This window comes from Pimephales promelas, chromosome 17 (assembly GCF_988280905.1).
Source record: "Pimephales promelas chromosome 17, fPimPro1.hap1.1, whole genome shotgun sequence".
Classification (NCBI taxonomy): domain Eukaryota; kingdom Metazoa; phylum Chordata; class Actinopteri; order Cypriniformes; family Leuciscidae; genus Pimephales; species Pimephales promelas.
In genome coordinates this window covers 12,928,605-12,947,679 of record NC_142785.1, presented here as the reverse complement: position 1 = coordinate 12,947,679, position 19,075 = coordinate 12,928,605, and the positions used below count along the sequence as shown (strand labels likewise).

At 37.5% G+C, this 19,075-nt stretch overlaps 2 protein-coding genes across 3 annotated transcripts in view; one reads left to right on the top strand and one right to left on the bottom strand.

The window, feature by feature from the left end:
* The window catches only part of grid1b (glutamate receptor, ionotropic, delta 1b), a 618,587-nt gene that overhangs the window by 241,143 nt on the left and 358,369 nt on the right, over positions 1-19,075 (bottom strand). The gene's annotated exons all lie outside the window — the stretch shown is intronic.
* On the top strand, positions 4,360-12,143 carry LOC120475291 (uncharacterized). Its single transcript, XM_089121930.1, has 6 exons — positions 4,360-5,962; positions 6,799-6,892; positions 8,580-9,565; positions 9,661-9,822; positions 11,324-11,416; positions 11,523-12,143. The coding sequence occupies exons 3-6, from the start codon at positions 8,585-8,587 to the stop codon at positions 11,838-11,840; spliced, it is 1,554 nt and encodes a 517-aa protein (XP_088978056.1). The 5' UTR covers positions 4,360-5,962; positions 6,799-6,892; positions 8,580-8,584; the 3' UTR covers positions 11,841-12,143.

Sequence of the window (19,075 nt, the reverse complement as noted above, 5' to 3'; positions counted from 1 at the left end):
CAGAGAGCATGCATGGCTACCAGATTGTGAAGATTAAGCAAAACTCCAAGCAGAAAATGTACCATTTTAACACAAACATGAAAGCGTGTAGAAGAGCCTTGTGCAGCAGTCTGTAATATTTTTTGGTAATGCTTTTTCTTGAAGGGTTGTGCATAAGACTGACATGACACCTTTATAACCATGACATTTAATATGACGTTTATGCATGTTTATGAGAACTGTCATTAAGGGCCCTATTTTAACGATCTGAAACGCAAGTGTCAAAGCGCAAAGCGTAAGTAACTTTGTGGGCGGGTCCCGGCGCTGTTGCTATTTTCCTGGCGGGATAAATGCCTCTTGCGCCTGGCGAAAATCTAAAAGAGGTTGGTCTGAAGTAGCTTCATTATTCATAGGTGTGGTTTGGGCATAACGTGAAATAAACCAATCAGAGCGCCATCCAACATACCCTTTAAGAACAGGTGCGCATGTTGCATGACGGATTGTTATTATAACGGCGGGTTATGGTTTGTCAAGTTGTCATAACAAAGACGTCTCAAACAATGTCATATTTGCATTAAAAATGTTATAACTGAGCGAATGACCCTTAATGACAGTTGTCACAAACATGAATAAAACTTCCTTCATATTCATAACATATGTCATGTCATGATTATGAAGGTGTCATGTTAGTCTTATGCACACCCCTTCAAGTAAAGTGTTACCATATAGTTTGTAACTACATTTTAGTATTGTCTTTTTTTTTGTCAATGATAATGCATGTTGATGTAGACAGTTTTCGTTTAATGACATTAGTGTCATCTCGTCGTCGTCTCATCTTAGTCAAGGAAAAAAAAACTTGCTAACAAAGTTTTTCATCATAAATTTCTTTAATGAGATTAACAGTAAGTCTGATGGCAGTAAGTTCCAAACCCTTTAAAAGTGATTTTCTGAAGCTGCAATGTTAAAGGCAGCATACATGAAAAATAAACTTTAAATAAGGTACTAATAAAATAAAATATCTTCTATCATTTAATGAAAGCTTAATTATATGATGGATATATATATATATATATATATATATATATATATATATATAAACTCTCCTGTTCTAGTGCAATGCCAGTTCATTAACTCTGCCATCAATAAAGGTAACTTCTCAAGTGATTTATGTCGTCACTTTCATAACTCTTTTAACACTCTTTAAAGTATTTTTGTAGTAGAATTGTAAAGAACCATCCTTTGCCTTTGCTTATAACATATTCCAATCCAACTCTTTTAAAATATTAATATATGTCAAGATTACATTTATTCTAATGCTATAGATTTTTTACACACTTGTCAGATGGGTTTGATACTACTTTGCCACAATTTGAGATTTTAAAACAGTCCTTAATTGAGGCTAAAGTTGTATGATAGGCTTATAAATTACTTGTTTTTGTTGATTTCTAAGATAAATCCGCAGTGAGCAATCTCTGCAACAAAGTTTCTGCATTTTTTTTCCCTACACTTTTACTTTTTTTCCATTAGCCCTCCTACAAAAGGAAAGCATGTCATCTTTCACTGACAGATTGAAAGAGAGTAAAAATATTGAAAAAACAAAACAAAACAAAAAAACTTGTATGTGGGTAATTGTTTACATTAATCATTTTGACTTTTGTCAATAGACTTTTAGTAACTAAAGTTAACTATAAGTTTTAGATATGACATGTTTCACTCTTAAAATGTATTTTATGCTGGGGAGATGGGAAAGGGGTCAGTAAATGTCACAAGAAGAAGCATTAAAACACACCTGTGCCACTGGCTGCACACAGTCACACAGTACAATTCCATCCACAGAAGGCACTTTCTATTTATTTTTGTACTTTGTGGGTTATGTGTGCATCTTAGGCTGTGACTTTTGCTAAATTATCATGCATGCCCTTTGAAGTTGTGTGGTTCTCTGCTTTCCTGACAAGTATGAGCTTTCTACAGATCTGGGGCCTCATTTATAAAATGTTGGTAGAAACCATCCAACATTTGATCTTACGGTACAGTAATTTCTCAAATGTGCATACATGTGAATCACAGAATGAACTGAGAGCACACACATAAAATGTGTGTATGCTTAGACCCTGACATGGTGCTAAGCACTTTTCCATGTCAAATAAGATTGAATAAATGTGATGCGATCTGGGAAAACCCATTGGATGTTGCGCTGGTACGTTTTCAGTAAGGTCTAAAAATAGATGTAATATCTTTTTTTTTGTCAAAATTGTTTTTTCAATAAATTATTATTCTATAACGTCTCCTTTATTTTTTCTGATTATCTTAGTGCGGAAAAATAGTGATTTATAGTGGCAAGCTGAAAACACTGTATTTCTCTTTAAGAACACGCACGGCGGAACGGATGGGCAAAAAACAAACAAAAAAAAAACCTCCCATTTAGCTCTCCTTCTCTTAACACTACAAAGACAGTTTCGCCTATCAAAATAAACCACATAACAGAATAAAGGTCCCGCCAGTCCTGTGTAAACTACAACGGCACACAAGTTTTTTATATATTTATTTTTATCCAGCGTTATTATGTGGTCTGAAGCTGCTCACTTAAAATACCTTGCTCGCTTCTCAATCATCCAATTTCAAAATGGTTTTCACACGATGAATTTTGAGTTCATAAGCTTTTGAATTATACATAATCTATGATCCAACGGCTCTTGTGCCCGCCTTGCTTCACGCCACATGCAGTCTTGTTTCGTCATCCCATGTTTTAAGAGAGACATTTTTTTTTTCTCATGCAACTCGTGACTCATTATTTAGTAATTTTTTTTTAATTATTTATCACTATTTAGATTATTTATCATTATCCCCACCATTTCACCAGCATGGGGATAGCTGACTTTAAAAATGCTATTTCGCAAAATAAGCAAGACACACGTAAACAGTTGATCTTAACTTTAAGACAAAGATAAGTTACAGGCATAAGTTACAGTCATGACAAATTATTCATTTCTGATGGGAGTCAATCATTCTGAATCATTGGTATTCATCTCACAAAAAACAGATCATACACACTTGTTCAGTCGCGATGTATTTGCGATTACAGGAATGCACAACAACTCCATTAACCTTTTAAAGGGGATCTGTTATGATTTTTTTTTTTTTTACATGAACACAAATGTGTGCCGGAAGTGTGTGTGCACAACCAATGGTAAAATTCTACCCCACTCCTCTCCTTTTTTTCAATCCCCATAAATCAAAAGCAGTGTCTCAGAACAAGCTGTTTGCAGATTCTAGCATTTGTGATGTCACATTGCTTAGGCCCGGCCCATGAACGCTGACTCTGATACCCTGAATGAGCTATACACAGTCCTCCCCAGAGCATTTAACAGCAGCGAGTAAAGTTCCAAACTTAGGTTCAGGAGGAGCCTAAACATTCAATCATGTCTATCATCATTACGAGCGTAATTATAAGCAGCAGACAACAAGTCATCCCATTGACAAATCCTTCCGGCAGCCCTCCTCCTCTCCTTCTCCTCCAGTAAATTCTCTATCCTCTTATCCACAACTCCATAGAGCTCAAGGCTCCACCAAGGACCGCCAGCCAAGTTAGTTTACTCCTTTAAGGCTGAATGGGCAGGGAATTAGTGAACTTATAGTTATTATAGTTTATTAACTTATAGTTATTCAATCAACATCAGGAAGTGATTTGCTGTTTTACTTTTGTTGATAGATTAATTGATATAGCATTAGGTATTGTATATTACGCTGATTTCACTTTAATACACATATCTAATTTACACATGCAATTTCTTTACTTGCTGTTTATGTTGACAGACATAACTAACTGTGTTGATTTCAACTTTATGTTTTTGACCTAACCTTTTAACAGTCTGAGCACAATAACATGTGGAAGATAAATTAGTTTAACACTCATGTGCCGTCTGACAGCCAGCTGTTTTGAGTGCTTCGGGTGTGTGCGCTCAAGAATCCATTTCAGAAGTTTATACTGATATGGCTTTAAAATGCATACAGACAATAAACTTTAATGATGATGAAAAACGGCAATGCCACATGAGCATGGGTCGCGATAGAGATGATAATCAAAACCAAACAGATGTTTTGTTAGATTTTGGCAGTATCGGAGTCACAAACAGCACAGGCTCCGCCCTCTTCTGGAAAGTGGGGTGGGGAGATCTGATCTGTGATGTATTTTGAGCTGAAACTTCACAGACACATTCTGCGGACAACTGAGACTTTATATTACACCTTGTAAAAAAAAAAAAAGGCCACAAAGCCTTTAAGTCCAAAGGCTTACACATATAGAAATATAGTAATAAAATATCATGTTAACGTCATATTTCTTTAGAAAGAATGAGCATTTCTATTAATTTCCTACACTGTAAAAAATCATTGATGCAAAAAGCTGTACAAATGAGGAAATACATGTTGGCTCAACATAATGGTTGTGTCAAAAAAGAAAAATATGTTTGGTCAATGATTACATGATTTCCATGACTGTACTACAAAATGTTCATTAGGAGAAAATAAATAATTGTGTTCAGACATTTTTTAACGTTGCACAAAAAATATCATGTTGGCCGAGCAAGAGGCAACAGCGTCAATCGTTTGAGCATGCGCAAAGGAGTTCTACCAGGCTTTTGGAATTTCCCCCGCCACGAGTCTCTACGACGACGACATTGAAGTGGTGAGTGCTTCAAAGTTAGTTCACTGTGTTTGTGTTGCGCGAGGTAATGAGCAAATTTAGGTTAAGAATATATCTATTGTCTATCAACAAAGTTTGAAATAGCTTTATTGTGAGTAACGTTACCTAACAGTGATTAGCAGTGCTGGAAAATCATTTTAACACTATGCTTATATAGCAATCCTTTCCAACAGGCATGTTGTTTTAACGTTGACCCTAACGCGGTTAAGCATGGAATGTTCCCGTTTAATATTTTAATGGTCAATATTTTCAAATTTAATTTGCATTCTGGCGTATGATATAGATGAAAATCGATTGCAACAGACAGCTTAGTATTGACAATTAACGTTAGTGCTTTTGCTATCACAGTGACTGATCATTTAGGCTAACCTTAACGTTAGTTCTAACAGTAAATTGCCTTTCAAAGCACGTGTGCCATCGTGTTAGCAGCTAAAACTTTGCACTGAGGTAATGAGCAAATTTAGGTTAAGAATATATCTATAACGTTAATTGTCTGTCAACACATTTTGAAATCGCTTTATTGTGAGTAACTTTAACGTCACCTACAGTATAATCAGTGCTGGAAAATCATTTTAATATAAACCTTGGCAATCCTTTACAACTGGCATGTGCTTATAACATTGACCGTAACGGTTAAGCATCTTCCCGTTTAATAATTTTAATAGTTAATATTTTCAAATTCAATTTGTATTCTTGCCTATAGCCTAATATGTATTATAATTGACTGCAACAGACAGCCGTTAACGTTATTGCTTTTGCCATCACAGAGTGACCGATCATTTAGGCTAACTTACTGTAACTTAGTTCTAACAGTTAACGTTAGTTGCCATTCAAAGCACGTGTGCCGTCGTGTTAGCAGCTAGTACTTTGTACAAAGCCTCCTTTTGCAAGAGTGAAATAACATTTCAGTTTGATAAAAATAAATAAATAAAACAGTTGTGCTAACACGAAAACGAATAGATTCTAATTTTACCAGAGTTGCAAGCTGTTTAACGATCAGTTTGCCTCACCAAACCCCATTAGCCTAGAACCCAGTTGTACTTAGCATAGAAGAGGTATGATGGCTAATGCGCCATTGTTAGGTTTAAGAAAACCCTAAAAAAAAATACTGAAGTATGGTTGTTCTGTGTATAGAACTATGAGTTAAAATGCATTTCTATTTGTTTGCATTTCAGGTATTTTTTCAGACTTGAAGCTAAATGCAGTGCCGTTATTGTAAATTTTCACATCTGCAGCAAGACACCCTGCTTAAGCACTACAGGCTTCATCATTGGCAAGCAGGTAAAGGTTCTTTTCCCTGCATTCATCTAGACTGTGTTTGTATTTTTACTACAACAGGGGCCTTAAAAACCCATTTATGGAGAGCACATCCTAAAAAAGACAGGCCCACTCAGACAGGCACTGACCATGCCAGTTTCCGTTGTGAATTATGTGAATTCTCTGATATTTGCTCACTTAATCAATTTCTGAAACATTTAGGAAGACATTTGCAAAACCATGAGCGAGTTCATTGTCCATTCTCCAACTGTGATTTTAGCAGCAACAACAATACAACTTTCAGAGCTCACAAGTCCAAGAAACACAGAAAACAAACTTTGAATGAACTCTGCACATCTGTTTGTACAGTAGGTAGTATAAGCAATGAGTTTGACACAGTCTCAGTTTCACAAAGTCCATCAGATCAAGCTGATGACATTCAGGAAGATTCTCATATTTCAGATTCAAACCTTGAGGAATGTAAGCCAGTACTTGAACACAAACTTGCTGCATTATTCTTGTGTATGCAGTCACAGTTGCATGTGTCCCAAAGTGCCTCTCAACAGATTATTGATAATGTAAATGACATTCTGTCAATTGCTAACTCAAATACACTCAGTGCAATTCAGAATATTCTGCTAAAGCACAACTGCAATGTTAATGAGTCTATTGTTGCTGACATTACTGACACATTGCAAAATACAAACCCATTTCTGAATGCCACCACTGACAAAGGTCCCCTTTCAACTAATCACAAGCGAAACATCTACTTCAAAAACAATTTTGGCATAATTGAACCTGTTGAATATGTGTTCAATAGGGTACAGAATCACTCATTTGTTTATGTTCCTCTTTTGAAGACTTTGAAGTCTTTGTTGGAGAGACCTGACGTTCTTGAGAAGACGTTTCCCATAAAGGAGGGTACACCAGGATTGTACACATCACCTTTTGATGGTCAGTATTTCAAAGTTAACAAGCTTGTTAATAGTCAAGATTTCAGACTTTCACTTGGGTTTTATATTGACGATTTTGAGATTGCCAATCCATTGGGAACTTCTAGAAAGAAGCATAAAATTACAGCAGTCTATTGGGTCATTTTGAATTGGGAATCACAGTACAGATCGAGTCTCCACTCTATCCAATTGGCACTGCTTGGGAAAAGTTCTGAAGTGAGAGTGTATGGTTATGAATCATTTTTTGAACCACTTTTGTGTGACTTGAGGAGCCTAGAGCAAGAAGGCTTGTATGTTGAACAGATAGGTGCGAATGTCCGGGGAACTGTGCTTAATGTGTCTGCAGACAATCTTGGTGCGCATGGACTCGCAGGTTTTCAGGAAAGTTTTCGCGTTGAAAAATTCTGCAGATTTTGCTTAGCATCTTTGAAAGACATTCAGACCTCAGAAGTTAGGCAGGGACTTTTTCCACTCAGAAGTCATGAGCAACATGATCAATGCATTGCTGAGTTGAAGAGCAATGAGTCCATAACAAATGTGAATGGTGTAAAAGCTGAATGTGTTTTTCAGAAACACCTATCCTCCTTTCATGTCATCACTGGTTTTCCTCCAGATGTTTTACACGATCTGTTTGAAGGTGTAATACCTAGGGAATTGGCTCTGTGTCTGCAGAAATTGATTGGTGTCAAGTACTTTACATTTGAACAGCTCAATAACATTATCCAATCATTTCAATATTCATATTCAGATAAAGTGAATCGCCCACAAAGAATTCCAAAGACATTTCACTTGAAAAAAACAGTTGGAGGAAATGCACATGAAAATTGGGCCTTAATTAGACTGCTCCCTCTCATGGTAGGTGGTTTGGTGCCTGAGGATGAAAAAGCATGGCAACTTTTAATGGACTTAAAAGACATTGTGGAATTAGTGGTTAGTTCAAAGCTTTCAGAAGCATCTCTCTGTTATCTAGAGAGTAAAATTTCTGATCATCGCCAGTTATTCACTGATGTCTTTCCCAATGAAAGGTTTATACCTAAACATCATTACCTTGAGCATTATCCACACTTAATCCGCTGTTTTGGCCCTTTGGCTGATCTGTGGACAATGCGGTATGAAGCGAAGCATAGCTTCTTCAAGCGGGTGGTGCACGACACCCGTAATTTCAAAAATCCCCTCAAAACGTTGGCAAGTAGGCATCAGTCAATGATTGCTTTCGCTTTGGACTCTCAAAATTTCTTCAAAGCACCATTGCATGTTGAAAAATTGAAAGTGGTCAAATTGTCAGCTGTTGAACCGCGGCTGCGGACAGCTGTTGAAAACAAATATCCAAATCTGAGTTCCTTGTCCCTGGCAACAAAAGCAACATTGCTTGGGACTTTGTATAGTAAAGGAATGATTCTACCAATTAGACTTAGTGATGGCTTTCCAGAGTTTGGTAGAATTCACAGTATTCTGGTTGTTGGCACAGAGGTCTCATTCATAGTGGAACAACTGTCTTCATGGTACTTTGAACATTTTAGAGCATATGAAATAGTTGGAAGTACTTACTGCAATGTTGCTATTGTCAACCCACAAGATCTCATTGATTTCTACCCTCTGGCATCATACAATGTAGGTGGAAAGATTATGGTGTCTGCTAAGAGATTTTTACTTTTCTAAAATTGAATCTCTTCATTTTCTTTCCCAAGAAACTATGTTACTTCGAGTCATTCTCTCACCTGACAACATCAGGAAGTTATCAATACCTACACCATCGTCAATTGAAGAACTCTCTGCAGTTCTCTGTGAAAAATTGCAGATAATGGGAAGTTTTGTTATCCAGTATGAAGACCCTGACTTCAACAATGAACTTTGTACTTTACATGACATCACAGAGCTTCCAAAAGACAAGGCTACTTTAAGGATCCACTGGGAAGTAGTTTTAAGCCCAGTGGTGGACAATGCTCACCTTTCCGATTTCACTGTGGATACAGCAAGCATGACGTCCACTCAGTCATCAGCTTCATTACCCCATTCAGTTTCTCCTCTCTCTACATCTAGATCTGAGCAGTGGCCAAGCATGTTTCCAGTGCCTTCCTTTTCATATGATGTGGAGTTGAGGCTGAAAAAAGCTAACGAAGATCTTCAAGAAAATGGAACAGCTTTGATTGTTCCAAGAGACATGAAAATGAATATCTTGGACAAATTGGCTGAAACTGTGTATTCTTTCAAAGCTTACCCAAAAGACTCTGAAATAGAGAAGGTTGCATGTGCTTTGGTAGAAAAACACCCCAGTCTCAAAGACTCAGGATCTGACACGACAGGATGTGAAGCATGGAAAATGAGCCTGAAGTTTAAAATGGCTAATTATCGCCAGAAACTCCGCAATGCAGGATGCAGTGAGATGGTTGTGAATACCCACTCTAGACAAGGTTCATCTCGAGGATCTCTCAAGAGACCCAGAAGATCTGAACTCAACTTTCTTCCCGACCATCCTGTTGGTTTGGATGAAGAAGAATTAGAGAAGGAAAGGTCATTTATGGAAGAAGAAGTGAAAAAGAGAAATTTGAGCTTGACCGTTTTGAATGCAAAGATGGAGACAACATTTTCCTTGAGGAGAAAGGAAATTGTGCAGGGTCAGCCGCTGGTGTCAACAATCAAGCAAAGATGGCCAGGACTGTTTTTTGAGGGGGAGGTAAGTCATGTTTTCATCTGTCACAATTGGAATTGGATGTCTTAAAATTTGCTTTGCTTTTACTTGTTTGCTTCTAAATCTTTCATTACCTACAGGTTTGTGCTGAATTCTTTCGCATCAACCGTATCGACCTGAAAACAACATTCCTGACGTCGCTGGACAATCACACCCAGGGGTTGCTGAAGATGTACAGAGCCAAAGCAAGACAGGGAAGGTGGAACAACTTGGATGAACTTCTGGAGAAACTGGATGCCCAGGTAAGTCAATCATTTCTCATGTTAATCATGTGCACACCACACACCCCACACTCACGCACACCACAGACACCCCACACGCACGCACGCACACCACACGGACACCCAACCCCATACGCAGACTGCACGCACGCACACCCCACACCGCACACATGCATACACGCACACACCCCACACCACGGACACCCAACACATGCACACACACCACACGCACAGACACCCAACACCAAACGCACGCACACACACCCCACACGCACACCACGGACACCCAACACCACACGCACGCACACACACCTTACTGACACCCAACCACACACACACACACACACACACACCCCACAAACTCACATCACGCACACCACACACCACACACCCAACCCCATACGCAGACCGCACGCACGCACACCCCACACCATGGACTCCCAACCCCATACCACCATGCACACCACTGACACCCAACCACACACACACCCCACAAACTCACATCACGCACACCACACGCCACATGCAAGCACACCACGCACCCCACACGCAACAGCACACGCATGCACCCCACACGCACCCCACACGCAACAGCACACGCACGCACCCCACACGCAACAGCACACGCACGCACCCCACATGCACACACCCAACCCCACACGCACACAACACACACCCCACAAACTCACATCACGCACACCACACACACGCACACACCCAACACCGCACACCAACTACCCCGCACGCACCCCACACGCGCAACACACACCACACCCAACACCACACGCAACACCACACGCACGCACACACACCCAAGGCCACACGCACGTACGCACGCACACCACACCCAGCGCCACACGCAAGTACGCACCCCACACGGACACCCAACACCACACGCACGCACACCCAACGCCACACGCACGTACGCACCCCACACGGACACCCAACACCACACGCATGAACACACCTCACACCCAACGCCACACGCACGCACGTACGCACACACACACACCCAACACCGCACGCATGAACACACCCCACACGTATGCACGCACGCACCGTATGCACACACCCCGCAAGCACACCACACACACCCCACATGCACGCACTCCACACACACACACACACACACACACACACACACACACACACACACACACACACACACACACACACACACACACACACACACTGCACAGGTAAAATAGACCTCTATTCAGTCTGTCCAATGGTTGATACAACACAGTATCCCACCGATCACAATTCTGACCAATCATAAAACTCACTTTTTCACACACTTTTCCATGAAAATTAGAAAAAAAAGATTGGATTGATTGCTTCAAAGGGATACTAATGACACATGATTTGGATATTTTTGTCTCTGGGAAAATTTCATGAAGTTGGTTGTAATGAAGCCCAATGGTGAAAGGAGTAGGTGATCCTAAACTGTTGGTATAGTAGACGTGTAACCTTTGTGAATTAGGTTACTTAATGTCTTATTGATGTTCTATCTTTTTGGCAGACCACAGATCTAACTACTCATAGAAGGTCTGCTGTTCTTCGTGGTCTTCCCCTGTACTTGAGAGAGCCTGCTTCAATTTCAAAGACTATTAAGGTAATTAATTTGAATATCTTTATGGTATTACTGTGTGAGATGCAGTTATGATTGCATAAGACATGCTTTCAGTCTGACACTAAGTGTCATTTATTGTGTTTCACAGGATACTGAGGCACTGGGGCCACACACAAAGGCCATGAAAATGGGGATCCTGGAAGTGACCGACAGTTCTACCAACTCAGGACCATATTCCACAGTGGTCAATGTGGCTGTAGTACTGGAGGAGGAAGTTGTCATGGACAATCTGGGAGACTTCACAAATGCCCTCATGATGCTCTTTGGTCTGCTTTATGCTGTAAATATGGAGTACCCTAAGGACTTAAGGTACACATTTGAGGCAATCCAGAAGATTATCTTTAACCTGGGAAAAGAGTGCACAGCAAGGATACAGTCCTTGAAAAACAAGTTATCACAGGTTTAATGGTGATTACATGTTACCACTCTGGAAATTGTTGATTACTTCTTTCCCCACGCAGTTCATTTGTGAGGAATTTGAATTTCAGAGGGAGTGTCTATATTATATTATGCTGATATTTCATTTGTCAAATGTTTACAGGCAAAGCTATTGTCGTGTTTTACTGAGTTGCTTATTGTAAAGCGGATATTTTGTTGTACAACTATTGACTAAGGTCGAATGGTTGAACACTTGCGTAATATTTGAGCCTAACAGGCAAGTTCTTATGTATTTTAATTAGGGCTGTGCAAAAATTTATTGCGATTAATTGCATCCAAAATAAAAGTCTGTGTTTACATAATATATTTGTGTGTGCTGTATATAATTATTTTTGTATATATAAATACCTATGCATGCATGTATATATTTAAGAATTATTTGCGCTTAAATTCTGTATATATATATATATAAATATATATAAATACATAATCTATATTATATAAATATTTTATATATGAATAACACATTTTCTTAAATATGACATGCATGTATGTGTATTTATATATACAAAATAATTATATACAGCACACACAAATATATTATGTAAACAGACTTTTATTTTGGATGAGATTAATCGCAATTAATTTTTGCACAGCCCTAATTTTAATAAATACATAAAATGTATTTTATCAGAGCATAGTGTGTAATGTCTTAGACTAAAAATGTCAAATGTTTACATGCAAAGCTGTTGTCATGTTTTACTGAGTTTCTTTTTGTAAAGCAGACATTTGTTGTACAGCTAAGAGTGATATTCCATGCTTTCTTGAACTCTTACTTGTGTATTATTTGAGCCTAACAGGCAAGTTCTTATGTATTTTAATAAATACATAAAATGTACTTTATCAGAGTATAGTGTGTATTTTATTTGAAATAATGAAAAGATACTTTTGACCAGCATTAATGAAAAATTGAAAAATATTAAATTAATACAACATTTTATTTCAATTTCAGTTTGCTTGTTGGCCCAACAAGCTGTTCAGTCAACATAAAATATTGAATTACACAACATTCTATTTCAAGTTCAGTCAACATGCAGGGGTAGTCAGCACAACACAAAAAAATTGGTTTCCGCAACTTAAATTGGGCCAACTAAAAATTTTAGGTGCAACGGGTCACTAGAAATTTTTATGTTGGGGAGGCATATATTTTTTTACAGTGTATGAAATTATGCAATCTAATGAGGTTTGATCAATCTTTCCTGTCTCACTATACAGTTATCCTTTCAGCCAGAGTAACAGATGGAGCTCACACAGAGAAAACAAGAGTTCCCTTTCGTTGTCACTCTGAGTTATGTTGGATGACGACGAATGGGGTTTCGCTTAGAAAGCCTAACGACCGTGAGTATTACAAAACGAGCAAAGAATGGCAAAGAAATGTCATTGGTCTGCGGAATTTGCATGGCGTAACTATACTTGACAAAAATACATTACAACCTTATGTAACTAATGATAAAAACACTTTAAAAAAAAGAAAATAACACACCAAGCTACAACTATTTGAGGCTGGAAACAAAATGTGTCAATGGGGGCATGTGTCTGTTTGGTTGCCTGTTTGGTTACAGGTTCGGAACAACTTGAGGGTGAGTAAATGTTGGCAGATTTTTTTTTGTATTTTTGGGTAAACTGTCCCTTTAATGTTTGAACGTTTAACACTAGAACTCCCAAGGCAGTCATTTTGACCGTTTTTAAATTTTACAGTGTAATAACTTTGTTAAAATAAAATTTCCCTAAATATGTGTATGTTTTATTCTGACATTGTTATTTTATTAAAATCACAAAACACAAAACAGTTGCGATCATTTCTACCTAGAATGGCCATGGCGGTCATTTTGACCGCACGCATTATAGATATCATAAGTCTGCTACATTTCATGCGACCAACATGCACATATTGTAGAAGTGCACAAATGAGCAAGTTTCGCGTCCATCACGCAACTGGCGAGCGAACCTCGCTCCGACCACATGGAATCAAAAGCCACTCAACTTGTGCGAGAGCCGGCCGGTCCGGGAGATGAAGAAGGCAGTGCCAAGTAAGGAGAAACTGCTAAAAAAAAATTAAACCAAGGAGTCATGTGCCAAATGTCACAAAGTATAGTGTGTGGGACTGAAGCTGCACGCGAAAGCCGGTGTTTAACGTTACCTCTGTGTGGACTGTGCGTAAGTGTCAGTGAATGACGCGTTTCCACCGTTCAAATGAGCCCACATCTTTATTATTACCTATCGTAACATTGTAGATCCATTTATTTTTAGATTTCATATTGATTATATAACTTATTTACAAACAGGGCTGTACTAAACGGTATGAAGCTTTGACGTTTCATAGATTTTTTACATGTCTATTCACGTGGGGAGTGCGGTGAAAAAAAATATTTTTGACGCAAAACTTTCCTCCCAGCGGGGGGAAAGTTTGATCCGCAGTTCTGCCGGGGATATATCCACCTGTCGGGGATATATTTACTTTGTATAGACCCCTTTTGCGCCGACGTCACAGTTACGTCACGGCGCTAGCTGGAGGCAAAACAAAGTGAAAACTGGAGGCGGTCAATGCAAAACAGCACAGATTCGGCTACATAATAAGGAGCTTAAATAATTGTTACTATTATTAAATGTCATCTTGTTGAGTTGTTTGGTGCAAGAATTGATGAAAAATGAATATGCTGTGTCTGGAACTTTTATTTCTAGAAAATATTCACATCATTAAAATCGCACTGTAATGTCACTCTTTACATTGTCGTGGTCTCGGCGATGACTCGGCAGAACTGCGGATCGTACCATATAGGAATCTAAAGATTTATATGCCCTCAGTTTCTCTTTACGATCGGTTTCTCTATAAGGTAGGTGTAGAAGTCAGGCCACTCACCCGAGGTAACGTACGTTAATCCTGTCAGATCGTCCATGCATTGAGTGAGCGTGTAGGCGGCTACGGGTCGGCCAATCTGGTTCCGTCCGTTAAAAATAACTTTTGGAAATAACAATCGCGGTCCTGGACACTGAGTGACCTTACACATTAAGATAATATCGGATTTTCTCCAGTCATTGTTAAAAAACAAGCTAACAATCCTTGCTAACTCGCGTTAGTGAAGCGGCCAGATGGATCTTTCTGCCTCCACCTAAGCTCCGCCCACAAAAAAACGTCACCATGTTTACCAACTGTAAAAGGGTCTATATATAATATAATATAATATTTTGCGTGTTTTAAGGGCGATGGCATTATAACATGACAACAGGAATTATAAGCGTCATTGGAAAACTTAAAGAGAAAGGTTCAAATGCAGATATGACATGACGAAAATGACGTTCAGTACAGCCAAATGAACGTCAAAGTTTGAACGGTCAGAATGACCGCTATGGTCGTTCTAGTAGTTATGGAATTTCGGTAGTTCTAGTGTTAAATGAAGCCCATTTTTTTCTTGCATTACTGTTATCAAAGCTGAATGTATTTTCCCATGTGATGCATCAGCCAAGATCCTACACTGGCTAAACACCCTTTAGCTCAAACTACAACATATCCAAACTCTCACAATAGATTGAGCAGAAAAGAGATTAATGGATGTGAGCTGACCTCTTGCAATATGTTCATGGTGCCTGAGAAGCCCAGAAAAAAATAAAAAATAAAAAAAAAATAATAACTTTTACTTTTGGGGTAAAATAAACCCATGAATGGTGGGTTTTAGATAGAAGTATACTGGTTTGAAGATAATCAGGAAAGAATAATTTGTCATGAATATGATCTGTCATGATAGAAATAATGAAATCAATTACTGAATTTACTTGATTATAACAATAATTATGACATTCAAATTGTTATCCTGTTTTTAGTGCTAGAACTGTTATGAATCGTTTCAAGACAATCAACTTAAATGTAATACAATTAAACCCCACTCTTTCAAAATGTCATTAATAAAGAATCATTGTCAGACTGAATATGTACACCACTAATGGGTAAAAATGATCAAAATGAACATCTTATAAAACAAAAAACACACACTGTGCTGCAAATACAGTGCTGCTGAATTAATTTGCAGTTGCATAATCTGCAATATATATTCAGTATTGGATGATTCAGCTTAAACAGCAACTTGAATGCAGTGGAGAAACGGCTCATCAGCCTGCAACGAAACCAGATCTCATCAGAAGGAGCACATGATGAATTCACCTATCCATCAGCTGTGGTCATGGAGGTGCAGTTATGTACTAGACTGCACGTGGTCACGCACCAGCTCGAGTGTGATCATCCAAACAGTGCACATGTTGATGAGATGAACTGCAGAGTCAACAGGTTCTGTGATTTCCCTGCGAGTTCTCAGACTACAGGAGTAATACTGTTATATATTATAGCCATTAAATAAATATAATGTATTACTTATTACTCCTTACTGCTTTCAAAAGTAATAATTACTTTACTTATTACTCCCTGAGAACAGTAATTTGTTGCACAATAAATCACACTACTCGTTATAAATGACTTTTCCATTACACCCCACAAAATTGGTAATTGCGTATTGGTTCCCCAAGTTCTGGGGATCTTTGTGAATGTTACGTCACGTTTAATTCAAATTTCTTTCAGAATCAAGATTTCTATTCAGTTCCCCCACTGCTGCCCCCCTGCGTTTTTAACTTAGTTACACTTAGTTAACCACAATATTTGTTATGACTAGGGGAAGATCATTCACTGCACATGTCATTTATATCATTTTTTCATATTCGTAACCTGCCCTGTCTCTTCCATTTATTACACTTCTGCATTCTTCCATGACCAGTGGCATAACTGGCATAAACTTAGCCATAAACATAAACAGTGGCATAAACTTAGCCACTATGTTAAGACTGTGTCTTAACTATAACTAGCATAATTTGACCAACTAGCAATATGTCAAGTGATAATCAGTATTACTTATGCAGTTCAAATTAGACCAATCTTCCTTTTTATGTAACTGACTGAAAAGTTACGACCAGTCAAAAACAAAGTAGATGACACATCTAAGCAGTTTGTGCAACCGGGCCTCTTTTCCATACATACTAACCCTTCTAAGTGTTTCTATAGTTGAACCTAATAAACACATTTAATAGCATATTACACAATAGCATATTATGGTCCCACTTTATATTAAGTGGCTTTAAGTACTTACATTGAAGTTACTACTTTGATACATTGGACTTATTGTGTACATGCATGTTTTTACATTGTACTTATATTTTGAAAATATGTAATTACAACTGTAATTAATTCATGTAATTCCCTTTGTAATTACACAGTTAATCCTTCCCTTACACCTTAGCCCACCATGATACCTACCCATACCACCACACCTGTCCCTAACCATACCCATATCACACCTCAATAGCAGCAAAAGTGTTTTACAATACAACCTGAACACAATAAGTACATTGTACTTATTTTCCTATGTAAGTACATAGTACTTAAAGGCAGCCACTTAATATAAAGTGGGAACCATATTATTTTTATGATTTTCACTATTTATTTTATAAGATTTAAGAATGTTTACATACTGTATGAAATGCTAAGCAGGAGAGATGATTAGTTTGTTTGGTAAGACTTTAGAATACGGTTCATTCGTTAATATGAAGTGAATAACTACACTGTGTACATTCATGTAATTTGTTGTGTTACAATTGTGTACAGTTGTGTACAATAAGTAACGCGGTATTAACAATCTAGTAACTATTATTAACTAACAAGAAACTCTGATTAATGAACTAGTAAGTAATATCGCACATGATGAAAGTGGTAGTTCACTATTAACTAATCAATAACTACTATTTTTTAATGCTTCCCAGAGAACTACTGAAAAAGTTTAATAACAATCTAGTAACTATTATTTACGAACTATTATTAATTATTAAGTAACAGATGAAAGTGTTACTACATACTTCTTTGGGAAATTACTCATTATTTCGATCTGTATTATAAAGTGAAGACCATGGGAACTAGCTAGTAATGACTCAAGTGTTACTAAATAAATTTTCTAAAAGTATACTAAAGTTCACCAAAAATCACAAAAGCTTGAAATGACTTTAGTGTTTGGTTGCACAAATCATGACTAGATCATGTACAAAGTAGTAACACTTGAATAATTTCTAGTTAGTTCCACTTTATAATACGAATCCAAACAATTAGTAATTCCCACAGAAGTAACTAGTAACACTTTCATCTGCGCACAGAGTTTATTTTTAGTTAAGAATAGTTAATAGTTAAAAACATATGATCAAGGTAGTAATAATCTCCTAAATTGTCATGTGTAGCTTGATGCTAATTGTAGCAAGATTTCAACTGTTACCCAGATACAATAATATTCCATGATGCATGTTTTCAAAAGCATTAACGTTAAGGTTGTAAGAAAATATTTTGTTTTCTAGACTTTTGGACAATTGAACAACAACATCACTGTAGACCTGCTTTAGATGAACTAATTTAATAAATGAGGATCTTTACAATGGAACTGAATAAACACTGAACTAACAGTAAAGCTGCTATGAAACTATCTATTGTAAGTTGTGACAGCAGTGGTGGAATGTAACGAAGTACAAATACTTCGTTACTTTACTTAAGTAGAATAAATAGTGCATACTTTTTTACTTTTACTTCGTTACATTTTGCAGCAATTATTATACTTTCTACTCCACTACATTTCTACAACTTCTGTTACATTTTCATTACATTTTCTGATCAGTTTTTCCCCGGCCAAAACGTAATCTGACCGTCCGTTCGTTGCACGTTTGTCTCACCAGTGACGTTTGGTTGCCATAGATACATCAACTAAATGCGTCTCGCACGCAGTGTGTTTATCGTGCAATTTATACGCAAAAATTAGTTTTTACGTGCATAGGAAACACACCATGTGTAATATACGTTTGGTTGGGATTATGACAAGCCAAGAGGTTCAGAATTACACCATAAATTAATCACGTTTACTGCCAAACATAGTTATTAACATATAAGTTAGTAAGGATAAGCATGGTTTATATTGCCTAATTGCAAGCTTGTTTCAGAAATGTTGACAACTTTTTTTTCCATCATTATTGAGCATCATTATAGGACTATTAGGTTGAATGAGTTAGAATTAAATGTTTTATTAATCATTAGAAAATAGTCATTAAGAAAATCAATTGTTATGCAAGTACTTTTACTTTTAATACTTAAAGTACATTTAAAATCAGGTACTTTTTACTTTTTACTTAAGT